The 21,997-nt window shown below is 40.9% G+C and overlaps 1 protein-coding gene across 4 annotated transcripts in view; it reads right to left on the reverse strand.

The window, feature by feature from the left end:
- The window catches only part of Dennd5b (DENN domain containing 5B), a 130,438-nt gene that overhangs the window by 14,050 nt on the left and 94,391 nt on the right, over nt 1-21,997 (reverse strand). For 2 of the 4 annotated variants that reach the window (XM_052175333.1, XM_052175334.1), the window contains 6 exons: nt 16,543-16,624; nt 14,626-14,754; nt 11,875-11,996; nt 7,446-7,591; nt 4,555-4,673; nt 3,063-3,250 (listed from right to left, as the gene is read on the reverse strand). In XM_052175333.1, coding sequence (XP_052031293.1) covers nt 3,063-3,250; nt 4,555-4,673; nt 7,446-7,591; nt 11,875-11,996; nt 14,626-14,754; nt 16,543-16,624 — 786 coding nt within the window. Of the gene's footprint in view, nt 1-3,062; nt 3,251-4,554; nt 4,674-7,445; nt 7,592-10,787; nt 10,888-11,845; nt 11,997-14,625; nt 14,755-16,542; nt 16,625-21,997 lie in introns of those variants that run through there. The other 2 variants (XM_052175335.1, XM_052175336.1) reach the window with 2 other exon arrangements.

The raw sequence follows: 21,997 nt of genomic DNA on the forward strand, positions 1-21,997 counted from the left end.
GTTCATCATTGCCTCTTTCTAGATAGCTTGGTAGGCTGCCTGAATGGGACCTGAACCATGGTGGTGGCTTGAATGAGAACAACCCCCTCATAGGCTCATAGACGTGAATGCTTAGTCCCAGCTGGTAGAACTGTTTGAGAAGGATTTGGAGGTGTGGCCTTGTTGAAACAGGTATGCCACTGGGAGGGACTTGAGGTATCAAAAGCCTACACTATTCCTAGTTACTGTGGTTCAAGGTGTAAACTTTCATCTGTTGCTCCAGTGCTATGCCTGCCTGCCTGCCTGCTGCCATGCTTCCTGCCGGATGGTCATGACTTCACCCCCTCTGAAACTATCAATCCCGAATTAAATGCCTTTTTAAAGAACTGCCCTTGGCCATGGTGTTTTAATCACAGCAACAGGAAAGTAACTTAAGACAAAGCTACCTTGCCTACCACATATTAAGACTAGTAAATTTATTATTAGGGTAATGTAGTCTCAGTTGGCATCAAACTCACTATGAATCTGAGGATGGCTTTGTACTTCTAATCCTATTTTGACACCTTAAACAGGAAAATTATGAACAGGAGCTTGGTTTATGTGGTGCTGACAGCTGAATCAAGAACTTCCTTTTTGCCAGACAAGCCCGTTACCAACAGAAGTACTACCTCCATGTGATGGTTTGGATTAGGTTGGCCTCTACAGGCTCATATACTGGAATGTCTGGTTCCCACCAGGGGTAGACTGTTTATGAAGGACTAGGTGGTACAGCATTGTTGGAGAAGGAAGGTATGCCACTGAAGATGGGCTTTGAGGTTTCAAAGATTGATTTATTTATGTATGGGTGTTTTGTCTGCATGTTCATCTGTAATCAGAAGAGGGTATCAGATCCCATGGAACTACAGTTATAGTTGTGAGCGATCATGTAGATGCTAGTCATTGAACTCAGGACCTCTAGTCTGATAGCCAGTGCTTTTAACTACTGAGCCATCTATCCAGCCCCAGGGGCTCTGAGGTTTCAAAAGCCCATTCGAGGCCCAGTTTCTCTTTCTTTCTGTCTCCACTTTGTAGATCAGATATGAACTCTCAGTTGCTACCCCAGTGCCATGCCTACCAGCCTGTCACTATGATGATCATGAACTCTCTCAAACTGTAACCAAGGCCCCAATTAAATGCTTTTTCTTTGTTGTTGTTGTTTTTTTTTTCCCCCACAGGGCTTCTGTGTGTAGTGCTGGCTATCCTGGAACTTGCTCTGTAGACCAGGATGTCCTCAAGTTCAGAAAGTCTCTTGTCTCTGTCTTCTGAATGCTGAATGCTGGGATTAAATGTATAAGCCACCACTGCCTGGCTTAAATGCTTTTTCTATAAATTGCTTAGGTCATGGTATTTTGTCATGGTAACAGAGCAAGAAATAACCAAGTCAAACCCCCAACCCCAAGAATAGCTTTAAAATAAAAAAGGTAAGCAAATTTTACCTAGAGTCAGAAGTAGAAATAGGTAATAAGAAGAAAATGGGGTGTGTGTAGGCTGGGTGTATAGTGCACAACTTGAATGTTAGCACTTACAAGGCAGAGGCAAAGGTAGATCTTTGTAAGTTCAAGGACATCCTGGTCTACATAGTGAGTTCTAGGTCACTTGGGTAACAGAGTGAGACCTTGACTCAAAGCAGAGCAGAGCAGAGCAGAGCAGAGCAGAGTAGAGCAGAGCAGAGCAGAGCAAAACCAAACCAAACCAAACCAAACCAAAATGGCATGTGTATGTGCACCTTGTGACTCCAGTTCCAGGGGATTCAATACCCTCTTCTGGCCTCCAAGGATACCCCCATACAAATCAAATTAAATCAAAATAAATCAAATATTTCAAAGGAAAAGGGAGTTGTTTAGTATAACACATGCTTAGCACACATAGCTTTCCTTTCACAGAGATTATCAGTGATATGATAGGCCAGGCATGGTAGCATACACCTTTAAGCCTAGTATTTCAGAGGTAGAAGCAGATGGATATCTGTAAGTTCAAGCCCATCCTGGAATAAATAGTGAATGCCAAGCCAGCCAGCCATAGTGAGACACAGCCTCAAAAATAAAAGGTGGAATGAGAGAATGTGTGTGTGCTCTAATGTACATCATGCACATGAGAAGGTATTGGGTTGAGATAGGATCTCTTACTGATCTCAGAGCTCACCTATGGGCTCGGCTGCATAGTGAACTTCAAGAAACCCTCAACTCTGAAGTTAGGCTTGTACATGAGTGCTAGGGCTCTAACCTTAAGTCCTCAGGCTTGTGCCGCAGGTACCTTACCTACTGAGCCATTTTCCTAATTTTATCTACCTTCTTTCTCTTTTTCTGTTTTTTTCTTATTGATTTTTCTTTCCAAACAACCTCTTGAATCTTGTTTTTTTTTATTATTATTATTAAAAAATATTTATTTTTATGAGTACACTGTAGCTGTCTTCAGACACACCAGAAGAGGGCATCAGATCCCATTACAGACGGTTGTAAGCCACCATGTGGTTTCTGGGAATTGAACTCAGGACCTCTGGAAGAACAGTCAGTGCTCTTAACCACTGAGCCACCTCTCCAGGCCGAATCTTGTTTTTAAAATTTTATTTTATATATATATATTTGGAATCAGGTATGGACGTATAAGTACATTTTGCCTGCAGAGGCCAGAGGTGTGATCTGTCTAAGCTGGAGTTACAGGTGGCTGTGAACTGCCTGATGTAGATAGGTGCTAGGAATGGAATTCAGGTTCTCTGGAAGAGCAATATGTGCTCTTTACTGCTGAGTCGTCTCTCTAGCTAGGGTCCCTCACTGAACCTGGTACTCATGAATGTGGCTGGTCTGGCTGGTCAATGAGTTCTATACACTCCTGTCCCCATACCTCCCAGCACTGGCTTACAGATGCATACCTGAAGCCTTTCCCATGGATATTGGAAATCAACCTCAGATCCTTTTGTTTGGGAAGAAACACACTTTACCCTCTGAATCACATCCCCAGCCCCTTCTTTTTAATCTCTTCACCATAACTCATTAACCCAACCATTTTTTGGAATACACGTCTGAGGCACACTGCCAACAACTCACTGGCAGGCTTTCCCGTTAGTGAGGTAATACTCAGTCTCCTGGTTGTCGTGGGAGATTTCTGCTGTGGTGGAGTCCGACACTGCTTTCCCAGGTCTTCATCTGAAGCTGATGTCATCAATTCTCCAATAAGAATTCTCTCCAGGCTGCCATCATCGACACCTTTCCCCAGCCACCGCCCACAAGGGAATCTGGTAGGGTAAGAAGAAAATAATTTGATCTAAAATCTTTTGAATCTACTTTTGGAACTTATCCTTTGGACTCCAAAGATCTCATGAATCTATATTCCTTTTGTTGTTGTTGTTGTTGTTTTTTTTTTTTTTTTTTTTTTGAACTCACTCTGTAAATCAGCCTAGCCTCGACCCTTTCAAAACAGGGTCTTACTCTATTGCAAAGGGTGTTCTAGAATTTATTATGTGGAGGGTATCAGGCTGGTCTCTAACTCCAGGTAATCTTCTGTCTCAGTTTATGGAATTATTGGGGTTATAGGTATAAGTGACATAATGCCTGGCTTCCAATAGTTTTAAGTAAAAGTTTAAAAATGGTATTATGGGTGAAGTCCATGGTGCTAATGCCTGAGGATTGTTTATTTAATCATGAAAAGTCTCAAACATATAGAAAAGTAGAGAGCATAGTAGAGAGCATCTAGGTGTAGCAATATATGACTTTAATTCTAGCCCTTGGGAGGCAGAGGAAGGTAGAACTCTGTGAATTCCAAACCAGCTTGGTCTACACCAGTGCTACATAGACATCATACTTTGACATATTCTTAAACTAAAAAAATTATTATTTTATGTGTATTTACATGAATGTCTATGTGCCATGTGTATGCCTGTGCCTGTAGAGAGCACAGGATCTCTCGAACTTATGAGCTGCTATGTGGGTGCTGGGAACCAAAACCATCAAATTTCCTTAACCATTGAGCCATTTCACTAGCTTCTACAATCTGTTTTTATCAAAGATTAAGTATCTTTTCTTATCCATGTGTATGTGTGTCTGGATATGTGTGCATTTGTGTATGTGTGTGTGTGTGTATGTATGTGCTTGTGTGCACATACATGCAGATGCATGTGAGTAATCTTGGAGGGCAGTAGAAGGCACTGAATCGTCAGGAGCTGGAGTTACAGGGAGTTGTGAACTATCTGAGGTGGATGTTGAGATCTGAACCTAGGTCACCTAACATTTTTGCCAATATTATCATTATTATTCTGTCTATGTAGCTCTGCTGTTCTGGTACTTGCTTTGTAGACCCGGCTGGCCTCAAAGTCACAGAGATCTGCTTCTCTCTGCCTCCTGAGTGCTGGGATTTAAGGTGTATACCCAACCACACCTGGCCAATTTTATGTCCTATAAATAAAATAAAATAATGTACTCCCCTCCCCCTAAAACCCTCATTCAAGAGGCAGTGGGGAAAAAAGATTTAGGAGGAAAGTTAAAATGTTCTGTTATCTAAAGAGCTTTGAAACAAAGAATTCTGCTAAGTCCATTTACTCACCTGTATGTATGTCCTGTGATTTCATTCCTGACCATGACACAATCCACTAGCCATTTAGCTAACAGTCCGGAGTTATCATGGCCAATCTGAACTGTAGTGAGCTTTCCCAGGTTCTGGCACTGCATGAGACAGGACCACAAATTATTCTGTACTCAATTCTTTTCTATTCTCTTCTAGCTTTAGCCATGGCTAAAGCTAGGCTCCATCTAATATTTATAGAGACCTACCCTGTACAATATTTTGAGTTTAATATCACAGATAATCTCCGTGTAGTCTTCTCTTTCAGGGAACCTTCATACAATGAGACGGGAGATGGACACTGACTATCAAATGAGGTGGAGTGTATGAGGTGCTGCACTAGAAATGTAAACAAGTATTTGAAGAATGCTGGAGAACACTGACTTCTACTTGGAGAATCCAGTAACAGAATCACTGAGGGTATTGTACTTTAACTGAAGGGTGAAAAGGATTTCAGTAAGTATGAAAAGGTCTTATTTAGAAGAACTTAGAGCAAATATGCAGATGAAAAAAAACCCACTAACTGATATTTTTATATTTTTTAGCAAGTTATTTAGGGGTATAGCTCAGTGGTACTGTGCTTGTTTAGTTTGTTCAAGGCCCTGAACTATTAGACAAGTTTAAAAAACTACCCCTAAGACCAAATTTACACATACTGTCTTTTTCCTGTATGCTTTGCAATGCTGCCACAAATGCCAGAATTTCGCCATGCTTTATGGTTTGGATCCTTCTCTGTAACACTACTCTTGTGCTGTGGGGCCACTAGTAAGTAAAATAAAGATTACACAAGCAACTGCCACACCTAAACAGTTAATCTGCTAACCTCAGTGCTTACTAAGTAACTAGCAGGGGTAGCACACACAGTGCAGACATGCTAGATGAAGACAAAACTCACGGGTGACCCAGGAACAACAAAGATTTCATCCTGCTGTTCTTAACGGTGCACAATAAAAAACAAAGCAAAACAAAATAACTAAGCATATAAGTTGTGGACTGAGGGTGTAGCTCAATGACAGAATGCTTGCTGATCATGCGTAAGATCGTGGGTTTGTTCCTTGGTATAACAAAAACCAAGAATGTGTAAACAACTCCCACCTTCAAAAATTTTAATTTCTGTTTACTTTTTGAGACAGTTTCATTATGTGGACCAGGATGGCTTTGAACTTGCAGCAATTCTTATGTTTCTATTTTAAGATTACAGGCATGGCATTTTATTTTATTTTTTATTATTTTTTTTATTTTTTGAGACCTGAACTCATGTAACCTTGGCTGGTCTCTAACTTATGATGTAGCTGAGGGCGATATGGAACTTCTAATCCTTCTGTCTCTGCTTCTCAAGTGCTGAGGTTATAGGAATACACCACCATCCTTAGTGTCTATTTTTTTTTAAAGAATTCTCCAATTAATATTTTTGCATCACAATTAACGCCAGGTACCAAAACTGTAGAAAGTGAAATTATGAATAAGCTGTGTTTATCAGTGTCCTTGCTGGCCCTTTGTGGACAAGTACAAGACGAAGCAATGGTGTTAGGAACTGCAAAAATGGATGCTAACTAAATCCTGACTTTAAAAATCCGATAATGTGATGACCAGTCTTAATATTCGGTGGACTGAAATATCAGAGTTGCAATTTTATTTTTTTGGTTTTTTTGAGACAGGGTTTCTCTGTGTAGCCCTGGCTGTCCTGGAACTCCCTTTATAGACCAGGCTGGCCTCAAACTCAGAAATCCACCTGCTTCTGCCTCCCAGAGTGCTGGGATTACAGGTGTGTGCTACCACCACCCGGCTAAATTTTTTTTTTTTTTTTTTTTTTTCTGAAACAGCGTTTCTCTGTGTAGTCCTAGCTGTCCTGGAACTCACTCTGTAGACCAGGCTGGCCTCGAACTCAGAAATCTACCTAGAGTTGCAAGTTTTAAAAGCATTTGCCTTCTTTGTATATCACTAAAAGGTGTCATGTGACCTAGCTGAGGGAAGATGCCAGAGAGACAGAGGGATGCCAGAGAGAGAGGGAGAGGAAGGTGGAGGTGGAGGTGGGAGGGAAGAGGTGGGACTAACAATGTAGTTTTTGTTCCATAATTGGTGGGCCAAGAAAAACCAAGGCTTTAACTTCTATAAACAGGTAGATGTGAGTCTGCCACAGACAGAAAGCCAAATGGACCACTGTGGGAGCACTGTGATTCCATTGCAGGAGCCATGTGATTCCAAGCGAAAGGCTGATCTTTTATACCCCAGGAACACGAATGAGAACAGAACACCCTACCACTGTTTCTCTCTTCTCTGTTTTACTCCTTGCTTATCAGGACCAACCTGAATATGGGTTCAAACACATAGGAATACTCTACTAGTTGAGACCTCCCTAAGCTGACAATATAAAAAGCTATATTTACAGAGCCAGGCATGGTGGCACACACCTTTACTCCCAGCACTGGGGAAACGGAGGCAGGCTGATATCTGAGTTAAAGGCAAGCCTGGTCTATACAGTCCAGGAGAGCCAGGGCTACACAGAGAAACCCTGTCTTGAAAAACAAAAACATTCTATAATGCCACTGTGTGCTTCAGGAGCCATACTTAAGGATGTCAGGTCTCTGGTCCTACGGACCACTTTAGGGAAAGCATTTATTTAACATTCTCTGTCCTGTTCTGTGTTAGGCACTGAGAATCAAGGAAGAAGACCAAGGAAGCCTACTACAAGTAGAAAAATAGGGCTTAACAATAAAAATATAAAGCAACTCGAGTAACCTGCTTTAGACAATTGTAAGCATATAACAAAATGATCCCATATGCTTGCATATTCCTTTCATCTGTTTAAAGGAAAATGAAAAGGTAAAACCAGAAATTTTCTGTAGAGCCAAGAAAGGTGTTAGCTAACCTACCTCAAAAGTCATCTCAAGCAAGTTCTTTGGAATCTGCATTACTCCAGTGTCTCCCAGCTCTCCTGAAACACAGATCCACGGGTTCGAGGTAATGATTGCATTGCTCAGCTTTTTAATTGGAATGATCACTGATCTATAAGGAATCACTGAAATAAAACACAGAAATGAATTAATAAATCAGTAGTATCCAGAACTAGGTGCTTTTAAGATATATGTTGCTTTTTTATTTGCCTATTTATTTATTTATTTATTTATTTTGGTATTTTGGAGACAGGGTTTCTCTGTATAGCCCTGGCTGTACTGGAACTCACTCTGTAGACCAGGCTGGCCTTGAACTCAGAAATTCGCCTGCCTCTGCCTCCCAGAGTGCTGGGATTACAGGCGTGCGCCACCACCGCCCGGCTGCCTATTTATTTTTATGTGCATGAATATTTTCCTGTGTGTGTATGTATACTGCACCTGTGTCTAGTGACCTCAGAGGTCAAAGAATAGAGTCAAATTCCCTGGAACTGGAGGTATGAGCTACTCTATGGGGACTGGAGACTGAACCCAGGTCCTCAGCAAGAACACATGTTCTTGGCTACTGAGCCATCTCTCTAGCTCCTAATATTGGTTTTTTATGATCATTTCAAAAAAGACTTACTTATTTTAGTTTTTCGAGACAGGGTTTCTCTGTGTAGCCCTGGCTGGCCTCAAACTCAGAAATCCACCTGCCTCTGCCTCCCAAGTGCTGGGATTACAGGCGTGCGCCACCACGCCTGGCTCGATTTACTTATTTTATATATGTGAGTACACTGTCGCTATATTCAGACACACCAGAAGAGGGATTTGGATCTCATTATAGATGGTTGCTGGGAGTTGAACTCAAGACCTTTGGAAGAGCAGTCTGTGCCCCTTAACTGCTGAGCCACCTCTTCAGCCCGTTTGTTTGTCTTTAAGACAGGGTTTTCCTGTGTAGCCCCAAGTGTCCTGAACTTGCTCTGTAGACCAGGCTGGTCTTGAACTCATAGAGATTTGCCCGCCTCTGCCACCACCACCACTGCCCAGCCAAGTTTTAAGATACTCATGAGGGCTAGTGAGGTGGCTCAGTGGTTAAAGGTACTTGTCACCATAGCTGACAACCCGAGTTCAATTCCTAGAACCCACATGGTGGAAGGGGAAGAGAACCAATTCCTGTTGTTTTTTTTTTTTTTTTTTCTGAGACAGGGTTTTTTGGTGTAGCCCTGGCTGTCCTGGAACTCAGTCTGTAGACTAGGATGGCCTGGAACTCAGAAATCCACCTGCCTCTGCCTCCCAAGTGCTGGGATTAAAGGTGTGAGCCACCACTGCCCAGCTTAAACCTTTGTTGTGTGTGTGTGTGTGTGTGTTTTGAACCAATTCCTACAGAATGCTAGGATTATGTTACTGAGGTACCTCTTATACATAAGGAATCTGAGACAGCCAAATGTGCAGACTTTTCCAAAGCCTCACCACTAGATGTCAGCATCCTGTCATGGATCTTGGCTCAAATGTGAAAGCACAAGAAAATTTAGAAGTTACAGTAGAAACCATATAAGAACTCTGCTGATTGTTGGCTCACTCACAGGTTGATACTTAGCTTTCTTATACAGCCAGGACCACCTGTGTAGGGAATGGTGCTGCCAACAGTGGGCTGGACCGTCCTGTATCAATTAATAATCAAGAAAAATAAATAAATAAAGAAAAGACAGGCTTGGTGGTGCACGCCTTTAATTCCAGCACTTCGGAGGCAGAGGCAGGCAGATTTCTGAGTTCGAGGCCAGCCTGGTCTACAGAGTGAGTTCCAGGACAGCCAGGGCTATACAGAGAAACCCTGTCTTGAAAAACAAAAACAAAACAACAACAACAAAAACAAAGAAAAGACAGACCTACTCATATGATGGTGTCCTCTAGTTGCTTTTGGTCATGGTGTCTGTCACAGCAGCAGAGAGGAAACTAGGACACTGGAATATTTCTCTATACATTCCAATGCCTCAAATTGAAAGTTTCTCAGAAAAAAAGAAACCTAAAGGTATGAAAATATATTTGGAGGTTCTTAGACATCTTATGTGTATGTGATGTGCCTATGACAGTTCTGGTGCTTGCATCTACCTCATGTGTAGGTGAGAGTACAATTCTTAGAACTGGCTTCGGTTCCACCTTTTCATGGGTTCCAGGGATGGAATTTAAGTCACTGGGATTGTGTAGAAAGTGACTTTTTGTGCTGAGACATCTTGCTAGTCCTTTTTGGTCTGTTTTTGTTTTGAGACTTGATTCATATATCCCATGCTGGCCTTGAATATAGCTGAGGATGGATGGCCATGTTGTTAGCCATCTAAGTGACCTTCTTTTCTTTTAAGTGTTTTTTTTTTGGGGGGGGGGGTTGGTTTTTTGATCTTTTGAGGCAGGGTTTCTCTGTGTAGCCCTGGCTGTCTTGGAACTCACTCTGTAGACCAGGCTGGCCTCGAACTCAAGAAATCTTCCTGCCTCTGCCTCCCAAGTGCTGGGATTAAAGGCGTGCGCCACCACTGCCCACTTCTTTTCTTTTAAAACCTTTAAAAAAGTGTGTGTGTGTGTTTGTGTGTGTATGTGTATGTATATAACCGAATATGTGTCCTGGTGTATGTGTAGAGCTCAGAGGACAACCTTGGGGAATTGGTTCTCTTTCTACCATGGGAGCTGAACTTAGATTGTCAGGCTTTGGAACAAGTGCCCTTACCCACTGAGCTATTTTGCTAAACTTTTCTTCTGAGATAGAACTTTCCTGTGTAGCCTAATCCAGCCTTAAATTTTTGATCCTCTTGCCTCAACAGGGATGACAGGAGCTACATGCCCAGTCTTTAGATAATCTAAACAAACAAATGAACAAACAAAAACAGTGCTTGGATTGAGCCCATTGCTTCACACATGGTAGGCAACTACATTACAAGTGAGCTATAGTTTCACTTCTAACAACTTAGATTCTTATACATGTAGTAACTGAATGAACTAGAAATTATTAGATTATTACTTTTAGATATTATTAGTATTTGATAATATATCTAATAATCTCATTAGGTATTATTATATTACAGGTTTCTAATAAGATATCTAATAACCTTATTAGATATTACCTAATTAGATTAATATCACTAGAATCTAATAATACTTTAATAGATTTTGGCCATTTTAAGTTGGCTCTATTAATTCCAACTTCTTTTTTCCTTATCTGTTTCTACCAGAGACCAGAAATCAGTGCCTTCATAGTTTTAGCCAGTGACAATGATGTTTACTGAGATTTTGGAGAGATTATGCTTTTTTTAAAAAAAAACCAACAAACCACTGACTGCAGCTCTGTGCATTTCACACTTGTCCTAGGAAACACTTTCTATCACAGTCTGGGTTTTCTGGAAAGCAGATGCTGAGCCAGAAATGAGCACAGATGATGCTTGTTCCTAGGATCAACCTGTGAAGAGGAAATCAAGATAGTAGGAAAAATGTTGAGCAGTGGGACAGCCCTGTGATTAGTGCAGACTGGTCCTGGCAGGAAGTATCAGCCTAGGGCAATTTTTTTAGTGAGTCACTTGCATAGTCTGACAGCCGAGGGCTGTCTGTGTTCAGCAGTACTTCCAATAGTTAGGGAGTCTCCTATATTCATAAATGGACATCAGTGTCCTCCATGTACTATGAGATATCTCACTTTTGAAGATATGAATTCTTGGGCTGGAGAGATGGCTCAGCAGTTAAGAACACTGACTAGTGTTCCGAAGGTCTTGAGTTCAAATCTCAGCAACCACATGGTGGCTCACAACCATCCGTAATGAGATCTGACTCCCTTTTCTGGAGTGTCTGAAGACAGCTACAGTGTACTTACATATAATAAATAAATCTTTGGGCTGGAGCAAGTGGGCCGGAGCTAGAGGTGCGAGCAGAGGTCCTGAGTTCATTTCCCAGCAACCACATGATGGCCCACAACCGTCTATACAGCTACAGTGCTCATATACATAAAATAAGTAAAATAAAATCTTTTTTTAAAAAAAGCAGATATGAATTCTTTTATTCCAAGAGTGAGGAGAATCCCTTTACCCCTAAGTCAAGCTTTTTTTGAAGAAAGGATCAAGGTACACAGGTAATTTTCTTTTTTTAGCCCTCTGAGTGTAGAGATTAGAAGTATTTACCAGGCTGGAGAGATGGCTCAGTGGTTAAGAGCACTGACTGCTCTTCTGAAGGTCCTGAGTTCAATTCCCAGCAACCACATGGTGGCTCACAACCATCCGTAATAGGATCTGACACCCTCTTCTGGAGTGTCTGAAGACAGCTACAGTGTACTTACATATAATAAAGAAAATAAATCTTTAAAAAGTAAAAAAAAAAAAAAAAAAAAAAAAAGTATTTGCCACCGTGCCTGCTCATCTGAAAGCTGTTTACTTAAACATCAGTTCTCCAGACTTACTGATAGTGGTAAACACACTGGTAAAGCAGAAGTAGTCCACAGCATTGAGGGAGAGCAGATGGTAAAGAAACTGTTCTCTTTCTTCTTCACAGCGTAGAAAAGCATAGCGCTTATAAAGCTTCCTGGAAAGGGTTAATGTAAGCACAAATATCAGTTACAATTTTCATTCTTTGATTTTTTTTTTTAAATTTTCTTTTTCTTTTTTTTGATTTGGAGCTGAGGATCAAACCCAGTGCCCTGTGTTTGCTAGGCAAGCGCTCTACTACTGAGCTGAATCCCCAACCCCTGACTGCTCTTCCAGAGATCCTGAATTTAATTTCCAGCAACTACATGGTGGCTCCCAACCATCTGTAATGGGATCCCATGATCTCTCCTAATGTGTCTGAAGACAGCTGCAGTGCACTCATATAAATAAAATAAATCTTTAAAAATAATGATTAAAAGTCAATACCTCCTGAACCAGTGAGTTGTTTCAGTGGGTGAAGGCACTTGCTATCTGCCCTCATGACTGCAATTAAATCCCTGAGATCAGCACGTGGGAAAGAGCATAACAACCCACAAGTTGCCCTCTGACTTCCACTCCGTGGTTCATGTATACACTCAAGTGAGCAAAATACAAAACCAAAAATCAATCATCAATCAATCAATTAACCAATCAACCAATCAATCAGAAACCCTCAAACCTGGGGCTGGAGAGATAAGCACAGTGGTTGAGAGCACTGGCTACTTTTCCAGAAAATATTGATTTGATTCCTAGCACAAACATGGGAGTTCGTAACTGTAACTCCAGTCTCAGGATATTGGGTACTCTCTCATGGCCTGTTGTGGGACCACACACATGTGGTACATGGACATGCACACACGTGGTATCTGGACATACACACAGGTAAAACATAGATTCACCTAGAATGGCTTGTTAGTGAACTCCAGGGATCCACCTGTTTGTGTACCATGTTTTCCACCCAGAGAGCGACACACACACACACACACACACACACACACACACCCCGAGGGGATTATGGGCTTATGCTACACATTTGGTTTTTTGTTTGTGTAGGAGCGAGGGGTCTGAACTTTCTCCTTGTCTTACATGGCAGACACTGTCCTACCGAGCCAGCTCCTCAGCTTCCATTTTTATTTTATTTTAAATTATGTAACCCAGCTGGCTTCAAACTTGCTAAATAGCTGTTGATTTTAACAACATCTCAATTGGTTGATTTCACCAATGAAAACTCAGGAGCCAGATACTGGGGTTGAAAGCCTGCTAGCTCAGAGAGGCAGAGAAAGCATCTATCTAGCTAACCAGCCAGTGCCCCAGAAGCAATCTTCCTTTCATGTTTTCTCAAAAAAAAAAAAAAAAAAAAAAAAAAAAAAGAAAACACAAACCTCCTTCAAACTGAATGTCTCTCTCTTCTAATCCCTGTGGGTCTTTCTACCCATCCTCCTGACTTCCTCTTACTATGTTTTTTTTCTTTTTCTTTTTTTTAAAGATTTATTTATTTTTATTTATGTAAGCTGTAGCTGTCCTCAGACACCCCAGAAGAGGGAGGACATCAGGTCCCATTACAGATGGTTGTGAGCCACCATGTGGTTGCTGGGAATTGAACTCAGGACCTTTGGAAGAGCAGTCGGTGCTCTTAACCGCTGAGCCATCTCTCCAGCCCACTATGTTTTTTTTTTTTTCTTATGTTTACTTTGTTTACTTCTTGTCAACTGGTTGCTTGCTCTGACTCTTGACCTACAGTTGACTTTATTTAATCCTGTTTACAATAAACGGAAAGCTTTTAGACTAAAAGTGTGTGTTAGGACGGAGCCATACCACAACTAAAAATAGTTTTTTTCAGTAAACGACACAATCTTGGGGTCCCAGTGTGATCAAAATACCCTGCAACAGTAGCCAAAGATTATCTTGAACTTTTGGTCCTCCTGTCTAAAATTTTAGAATGCTGGGGTTATAGGTATATGCCATCACACCCCATTTAATTAGTGCTGGGGACCAAACAAATGGCTTCAAGTGTACTAGGCAAGCTGTCTACAGCTTAAGCCCTTACACTTTTTTTTTTTTAAATCAATCTACTCTTTGAAAATTAATACTTATTCTAAGCTTGGTGTGGTAGCTCATGCCTTTAGTTCCAGCACTCAGGAGGCTGAGGTAGACAGATCTCTGTGAGTTTGAGGCCTGCCCAATCTAAATGAGTTCCAAGGACAGCCAAGGGTACAGAGGAAGACTCTATCTCAAACAAACCAAATCAAAACAAAAGACTCATTCTAAGCTGGGCGGTGGTGATGCACACCTTTAATCACCGCACTTGGGAGGCAGAGGCAGGCAGATTTCTGAGTTCGAAGCCAGCCTGGTCTAAAGAGTGAGTTCCAGGACAGCCAGGGCTACACAGAGAAACCTTGTCTCAAAACAAAAACAAACAAACAAAAGTATCTATTAGATTCTTTTTCTACTCCATTTCTTACTCTAAGTTTTATACTATGAAGTTAAGTTCAACCTTCTAGGTAGCATTTACTTTTCTGATTACAGCACAGTAATCTGGACTTTGGCTGTTAAGTCTCATGTGCCCTCCTGGAAATGATTGAATATTCTACAATGGTAGTTTCTGAAGCGTACATCTGTTACATACAGTAGCAATGCAAGTGTTCATAAGTCAGGATTCATGCTGAAAATGATAGTTTGTCAGATTATGCAATTCCCTTTGTATGCACAAGCCACAGAAACAAATGTCTTGAAAGGCAGTGTCTTACTTGGTCAGTGGTTGGTTAGAGAGCAACTGCTTGAGATGCTGAGACAGAAGCTTCTTTTCTAGGGACAACCTTATCCACGCCCGAGCCCGTCCAACATCAGTCTTGATCTCAGTCATGTTCTGAACATGCCTAAAAATCAGAACCAACAAGCAAGACAGTGTTTTTGCATTTCAATACATCTCATTTTTAGACAAACATTTTTTCTTAAAACAATGAATCCACTTCAAATAAATCATAGTCAAAATAAAAACTCAGGATGACACGAGTCCCATGTGTCTTAACTCCCTTGTGGCATGGATGACAAGCAACAGCCCATTACGGTGACGGGTGAAAGACCCAAAATAATTGCACAATTTTAACATTTTTCCGTTTTTAAATTGTTCTTAAAGAAAGTCATATGTAGAGAATCACACTATTTTTACAGTAGTCTAGGAGAGAAATCATGCCATCTGAGACAGACTCATGTTTTACAAATAAAAAAAATATATTAACTACTTAAATTAGCAAGGATTTGCTTAATTTACTCTGTAGTACCACATGCACACAGACACAAGAACATATATGCACATACACACATGCACACATGAACATGAACACACAAACACACATGCACACATGTGCACACATACAAATTATACCAACGAAGTACAACTTTAAGAGAAGTCATAGTGACTTTTTGTTTTGAGACATAGTCTCTCTAATCTAGCTCTGGCTGTATTGAACATCACTATGTACACAGGCTGGTCATAATAAACTCAGAGATATGTTTGCTTCTGCTCCAAAAGTTAGGATTAAAGACATGTACCACCACAAAAGGCACAAAAAATCAGAAGTGTTACAATTATTTTGTAATTTATATATTTTTCAAGACAGGGCTTCTCTGTGTTCTGCAATTTGCTCTGTAGACCAGGCTGGCTTTAAACTCAGGAGATCTATCTGCCTCTGCCTCCTTAGTACTGGAATTAAAGGTATGGGTAACCACTGTCTGGTAGAAAAGCTAATTTTAAAATCTGTATTTTTTAAGCTACAACTTGCCAGGCAATGGTGGCTGGAGGCAGAGACAGAACAATCTTTTGAGTTCTGAGACTAGCCTGGTTTCCAGAGTGAGTTCCAGGACAGCCAGGTTACACAGAGAAGCCCTTTCTTGAAAAACAAACAAACAAACATATCTTTCTGATATCAATTTTCTGCCTAGTACCTGTTGTTATTTATAGTTTTTTTTGGTCTATATATGTATAGATAACAGGCATGTTAGAGACTTTTCAAAAATCTAAACAGGATATGTTATAGTTTAGAAAACTCTTCTGCTCCATCTTCCCTTTTTATTTAATATCAGAAAGAACAAAACAAGCCGGGCTGTGGTGGCACATGCCTTTAATCCTAGAACTTGGGAGGCTGAGGCAGATGGATTTCTGAGTTCGAGGCCAGCCTGGTCTACAGAGTGAGTTCCAGGACAGCCAGGACTATACAGAGAAACCCTGTCTCGGAAAAAAAAACAAAAACAAAAACAAACAAACAAACAAAAAGAACAAAACAAAACAAAACAGTACCATAGTAAAAGAATAAGGCTGGAGCTGGAGAGATGGTTCCCTGGCTAAAGGCACTTGCTGCTCTTGCAGAAGATTCAGTTCGGTTCTCAGTGCCTACACGTTGGCTAACAACCATCTCTAATTCTGGTTCTAGGAGATCCAGTTTCCATATCTGAACTTTAGGGGCACCAGGCATGCATATGATTTATGTATATGCAGGTCAACACTAATACTCATAAGTTAAAATAAAAATAAATAAATAAAATATTAAATTATGAAGAAACTTTCTTCAGAATATATAAACAAAAGGTATAGTTATAATTACTTGGGGAATATAGATGAAAGCTATATTTCAAAGATATCATTTATTACCATGTGTAACAAATACCTCATGTCTTGAATAAGAGAGACTCTGAGTGTTGGTAACATAACTCCTGAGTCAGATTTTCTTCTTTCTGGTCCAAGGGGAACTATGTAGAAAAATATTAGCAAAGTATTAATTAGGACAATTTAACAGTAAGAATTTATACTTTAGTTTCTTTTTTCAAGACAGGGTCTTTCTTGTGTAACTCTGGCTGGCCTTGAACTTACAGAGATCCACATGCTTCTGCCTCCCAAGTGATGGAACTGATGGGGTATACCACATTGAGATTATAATATAAATACATCATGTCAGCCTTCCCTTTCCTACTCCAACCACCGCCCCCCCCCCATTCCCCCTGTGTGTCTTCCATTCCCTATAACTTTATTCTTTCAGAATCATGGACTTTTTTCTTTGTCATTAGATATGTGTGTGTATCTATATTTCTAAATACATAAATACATAAATACAACTTACTCAGTCTGTATAATATTACTTGTTTGTGTGTGTTTTCAGGGATGTCCATTTAGTATTGATACTTTATTAACACAATAAACTAGCTATGTTCTTTCTAAACAAGCTGTGGCCACATTTGGAAATTTAAAACAAAAATTTTATAAAAGTACATCCAGCAAATCATGCAATATGTGCAAATTCTGGCCACAAGGGTCGGTCATCTTCTACAGCTATTCCTTCTCACAGTGCTGATAGTTACTTGAAGCAATGTCGAGAGATTAGCTATTAAGTGTGTGAGCCTTCAACTCTGCCCTCATGACTGGAAACCTTCATGGCTTTTTGCTCTTTTGAGACAAAGTCTCTTGTATCCAAGGCTGGTCTCTAACTTCTGCATGCTAGGCTTACATGTATGTGATACATACACACATGCATACACATGCATATACAACACTCTGTTTATGTGATACTGGGGATTGAGCCCAGGACATCCTCAACCCAGAAAGCATTTAACACTAAACATGAAGTTTTTGAAAAAAAAATTTTTTTTTTGAGAAAGGGTTTCTCTATGTAACGGTACTGGCTGTCCTGAAACGCTCTGTAGACCAGGCTGGCCTCCAACTCTCAGAGATCCACCTGCCTCTGCTGAAGTAGAAACTTGTTCTTTGGAAAGTTAGTTATGTCAAATGATAGCTTGCTGGGGCACACAGGTGAAAGGATGTCTTGCTAAAGCAAACACGCGAAAGACTGTTTTCCTGAAGCAGACACAGGTGAAAGGATGTTTGGGTATAGCAGACAAGTGAAAGGACTCTTGATGAAGGAGTGTAAATACGACCCCACAGACAGTGGGAGATGAACACTGAGCTTTGGTTTGGTTTGCTCTGTGTTGATACTCTTTGCTAAAGTCACACATGTATTGGCTCGCCTTACATAGTGTTGTTGAGCTCAGCCGCCATTAAGAGAAACTCGCCCAAGAACTGCTTGTGAGGTATCTTCAGCAGTTTGCCGCTTCTACAGCCTTGTCTCATGCCAGTTGGCAAGTCTGGAGGTTTCTTAAGGACTGAACTACAACTGCCTGGTGTCTGCTTGTTGAAATTATAGCTGCTGATTCATGCCTATTGTCTGCCTGCCTAGAGAACCGGTCTGAGGCTGCTAAGTTGTGTTTGATGTTTGATACGGGACTGATGTTTGATACGGGACTGAACTGCTACCCAAGAAGGTTGAGTTCACTCCCAAAGCACTATTGCTGAACAGGTACACTTCGCCATATCCTAAGAACTTCTTCTTCACTACCTCTGCTGGGTGGTGGGCTAGAGAAGTCAAACCCTTATTAAAAGTGAGTTGCGGGCTGGGTGGTGGTGGCAGCACGTGCCTGTAATCCCAGCACTCTGGGAGGCAGAGGCAGGTGGATTTCTGAGTTTGAGGCCAGCCTGGTCTACAGAGTGAGTTCCAGGTCAGCCAGGGCTACAGAGAAACCCTGTCACGGGAAAAAAAAAAAAAAAAAAAAAAAAAAAAAAAAAAAAAAGTAAGTGAGCTGCAAGAAATTTATGCTTACACTCTGCTTTCCAAGGGCGGGAATTAAATGAGCGTGCCACAACACCTGGCCTGAGGAGGGGACTTTTTTTTCTTTTTTTTTTCATTTCTCCATAGGTGTGAGTCCTTGGGACTTTTCAAACTGGTACTTTAGAACACTGTTCTCTTTTATACTCAGGAAAGAAGTCTGCACTGAGGAAATTGTCTTACACACTTGCAGGGACTATGGTATATTTATCTTTCTGAGACAACCCTAGCTTAAGTATGTTATTAAAGTGCTATATTCTTTTGGAGTAGAAAGTCAAATGGTCAGGGAATGACTCTCCATTCCACATGACTAGACAACACAATTGAGGGCCAGATATTCAAACCTTAAATGTCAATTCAGAACTTTATTTTAGGGAGAGATTTAACCAACTACAGGTTAATTCAAAGGCTAGCTATTAGGCAAACTAACACAGTAATAGCCAGTCAGAGCAGCAAGTAAGCAAAATTCAAAAACAGTACTAAGTATTTAAATAAAATGTTTCAATTATCACCTCCCTTTAATTTTGTTTTTTTTTTGGAAGAGGTGAAAGAAATTGAAAACAGAATCTCATATGTGCTATACGTGTGCCCTCCTACACAAAGTAAATAAATGCGATGAAAGGATAAAGAAATGTGTATGTATGTGCATCACATTCATGCTATGGGATGAAACTGGACCTTTCACATTGTAAGCATGTGTTCTATTGCTGAGCTACATTCCCAGCCATACTATAAATCAAAATAAAATACGCGTGTGTGTGTGTGTGTGTGTGTGTGTGTGTGTGTGTGTGCGCGCGCGCCATGGCATGTATATAAAGGTCAAAGACTAACTTGTGGATGTCAGCTGCTTCCTTCTACCATGTAAGTCTTCAGGTTGAGTTCAGTTCATCAGACCTGGCAGCAAGCACCTTAACCTGCTGAGCAACCCCACCCTCATTTTTAATCTTATGGAGCCTAGGCCAGCCCTCAACTGACCATGGAGCCAAGATGAACCTGAACTCCTGCTTGCATCTCCATAGTTCTGAGACTGCTGGGATTACAGGCGTGTGTACCACTATGCCATGGTTAATATGGCATTGGTGTTAAAATCCACTGTGGTACCCACTAGGCAAGCTTGCTTGTTTTCTTTCTTTCTTTTCTTTCTTTTCTTTCTTTTCTTTGTTTCTTTCTTTCTTTCTCTTTCTTTCTTTCTTTCTTTCTTTCTTTCTTTCTTTCTTTCTTTCTTTCTTTCTTTCTTTCTTTTGATTTATTTATTATATATAAGTACACTGTAGCTGTCTTCAGACACACCAGAAGAGGGCATCAGATCTCATTACGATGGTTGTGAGCCACTATGTGGTTGCTAGGAATTGAACCCAGGACCACTGGAAGAGCAGTCAGTGCTCTTAACTGTTGAGCCATCTCTCCAGCCCCCTAGGCAAGCTTTCTACCAACTGAGCCACACTTTCAGTCAACAAAATATTTTTTAAGCCTTCACAGGCTAAATCACCATAAGTATTATTAGAGCAATGTTTATAAACTACCCCTCTATTCAAGCAATAAACACAGACTTCTGTAGAAGGATTTTAATCCAGCAACAAGGTTACTCTACCTGGAATAGAGAAAGGCCCTTAGTATATACCTTTAATCCCAAACAGTGAAGGTGAAGTTGGTAGAAGGAAGCAACCTTGCAGGGCAGTGGTGGCACATGCCTTTAATGCCAGCACTTGGGAGGCAGAGGCAGGCAGATTTCTGAGTTCGAGGCCAGCTGGTCTACAGAGTGAGTTCCAGGACAGCCAGGGCTACACAGAGAACCCTGTCTGGAAAAACTGGAAAAACTGGAAAAAGGAAGGAAGGAAGGAAGGAAGGAAGGAAGGAAGGAAGGAAGGAAGGAAGGAAGGAAGGAAGGAAGGAAGGAAGAAAGCAGCATGTAGAGTGAGGAAGAGAGAGGGCAGTTTTACTGGGACAGTTGCACAAAGACAGGTTGCAGAGAGAGAACAAGCTAGACACAGATGAAGACAGAGTAATCCAGAGGTCGAGGAGCCAGAAGATTAGAACAGATTGCAAGAGTTAGGTTGAGGCCAAGCAGAGAAATTCAGTCAGAAGCTGAGAGAAGCGAGCTCAGAGAGGAGTTTGAGCCAGAACAGCTGAGTTAACCAGACAGGCAGAGTTTAGAAAGAATGAGAAAGGATGAGATTATTCACTCAAGAAACAGAAAAACATTGTAGGCTTAGATAAGGTTGTATGGAAGCTTCAGGACTAGGCCTAGCGACTGAAACAATAAGCATCCAAGACAACAATTACATCAAGTTAATAAAAGGTACTTTTATAGACTTCGAAAGCTATATGGCTCAGGGCTGGAGAGATGGCTTAGCTTTATGCGTATGTAGTGTTCTTACAGAGGACCCCTAGTTTGATCCAATCACTCATGCTGGGCAGACCACAGCTATTTATAGATATAGCTTCAGGAGCTGTGATGCCCTTTTTTGGCCTCCAAAGACACATACAATTATACATATAATCACACATACACATACAATCACATTTTAAAAATGTATAATATATATAATATACATCTATATCTATAAATAGATAGTGTTTTGTTGGGCATATGCTAGCACCTGCCTTTAATTCGGGCACTTGCGGAGGCACAGGTTATTAGATCTCTGTAAGGCTGAGGGCAGCCAGATCTCTACGGGGAGTTCCAGGCCAGCCAGAGTCACACAGTGAGACCATCTATCCAAAGGGAAAAAAAAAGCTACATGCTGTTATTAATCTTACTAAGTAATGAAAACACCGTTAACCTTAGATTATTAGCTCTTCATCAGTTTGGTAGTACAGCAGAGATTCATGGGCCTTTGATGCATTTTTCATTTCATCTATCTATCTATCTATCTATCTATCTATCTATCTATCTATCTATCTATCTATCGGTTTTTTCGAGACAGGGTTTCTCTGTGTAGCCCTGGCTGTCCTGGAACTCACTCTGTAGACCAAGCTGGCCTTGAACTCAGAAACCTGCCTGCCTCTGCCTCCCAAGTGCTGGGATTAAAGGCGTGCCCCACCACCATTTATTACTTAGAATTTGCTAATTTTACCATCAACTAAGTGAAGATACCCATGACTCTGATTCCCAACTGAACCTCAACATTTGGTCAGTCAAAACCACAGGAGCTGCAAGGGTTGCCCAGCAGCAGCTGATTCTAACAGCTGGATAGTCTCACGTGCCTCTTTGGGCATAGGAGTTGAACGCTTCTGTTTCATCTTAGTTGGACCTGGCTGCTTCCCAGCATGTTCCCATGAGAAACTACTTCTTAGGGATTTATTCTCTATTGAGACAGTCTTAATACATACATACCCCAGGAATGGCCTTGTACTCCTGACCTTCCTTTTCCCATATTTAAGTGTTGGGACTGCCACTATACTCAGCTCTACTTTTTCTTTTTCTTTCCCATTAATTTCTACTTTTTTCTATTGAGGGTAGGCCTTC

The sequence above is a fragment of the Apodemus sylvaticus genome, chromosome 2 (assembly GCF_947179515.1).
Source record: "Apodemus sylvaticus chromosome 2, mApoSyl1.1, whole genome shotgun sequence".
In the NCBI taxonomy this organism is placed as follows: Eukaryota; Metazoa; Chordata; class Mammalia; order Rodentia; family Muridae; genus Apodemus; species Apodemus sylvaticus.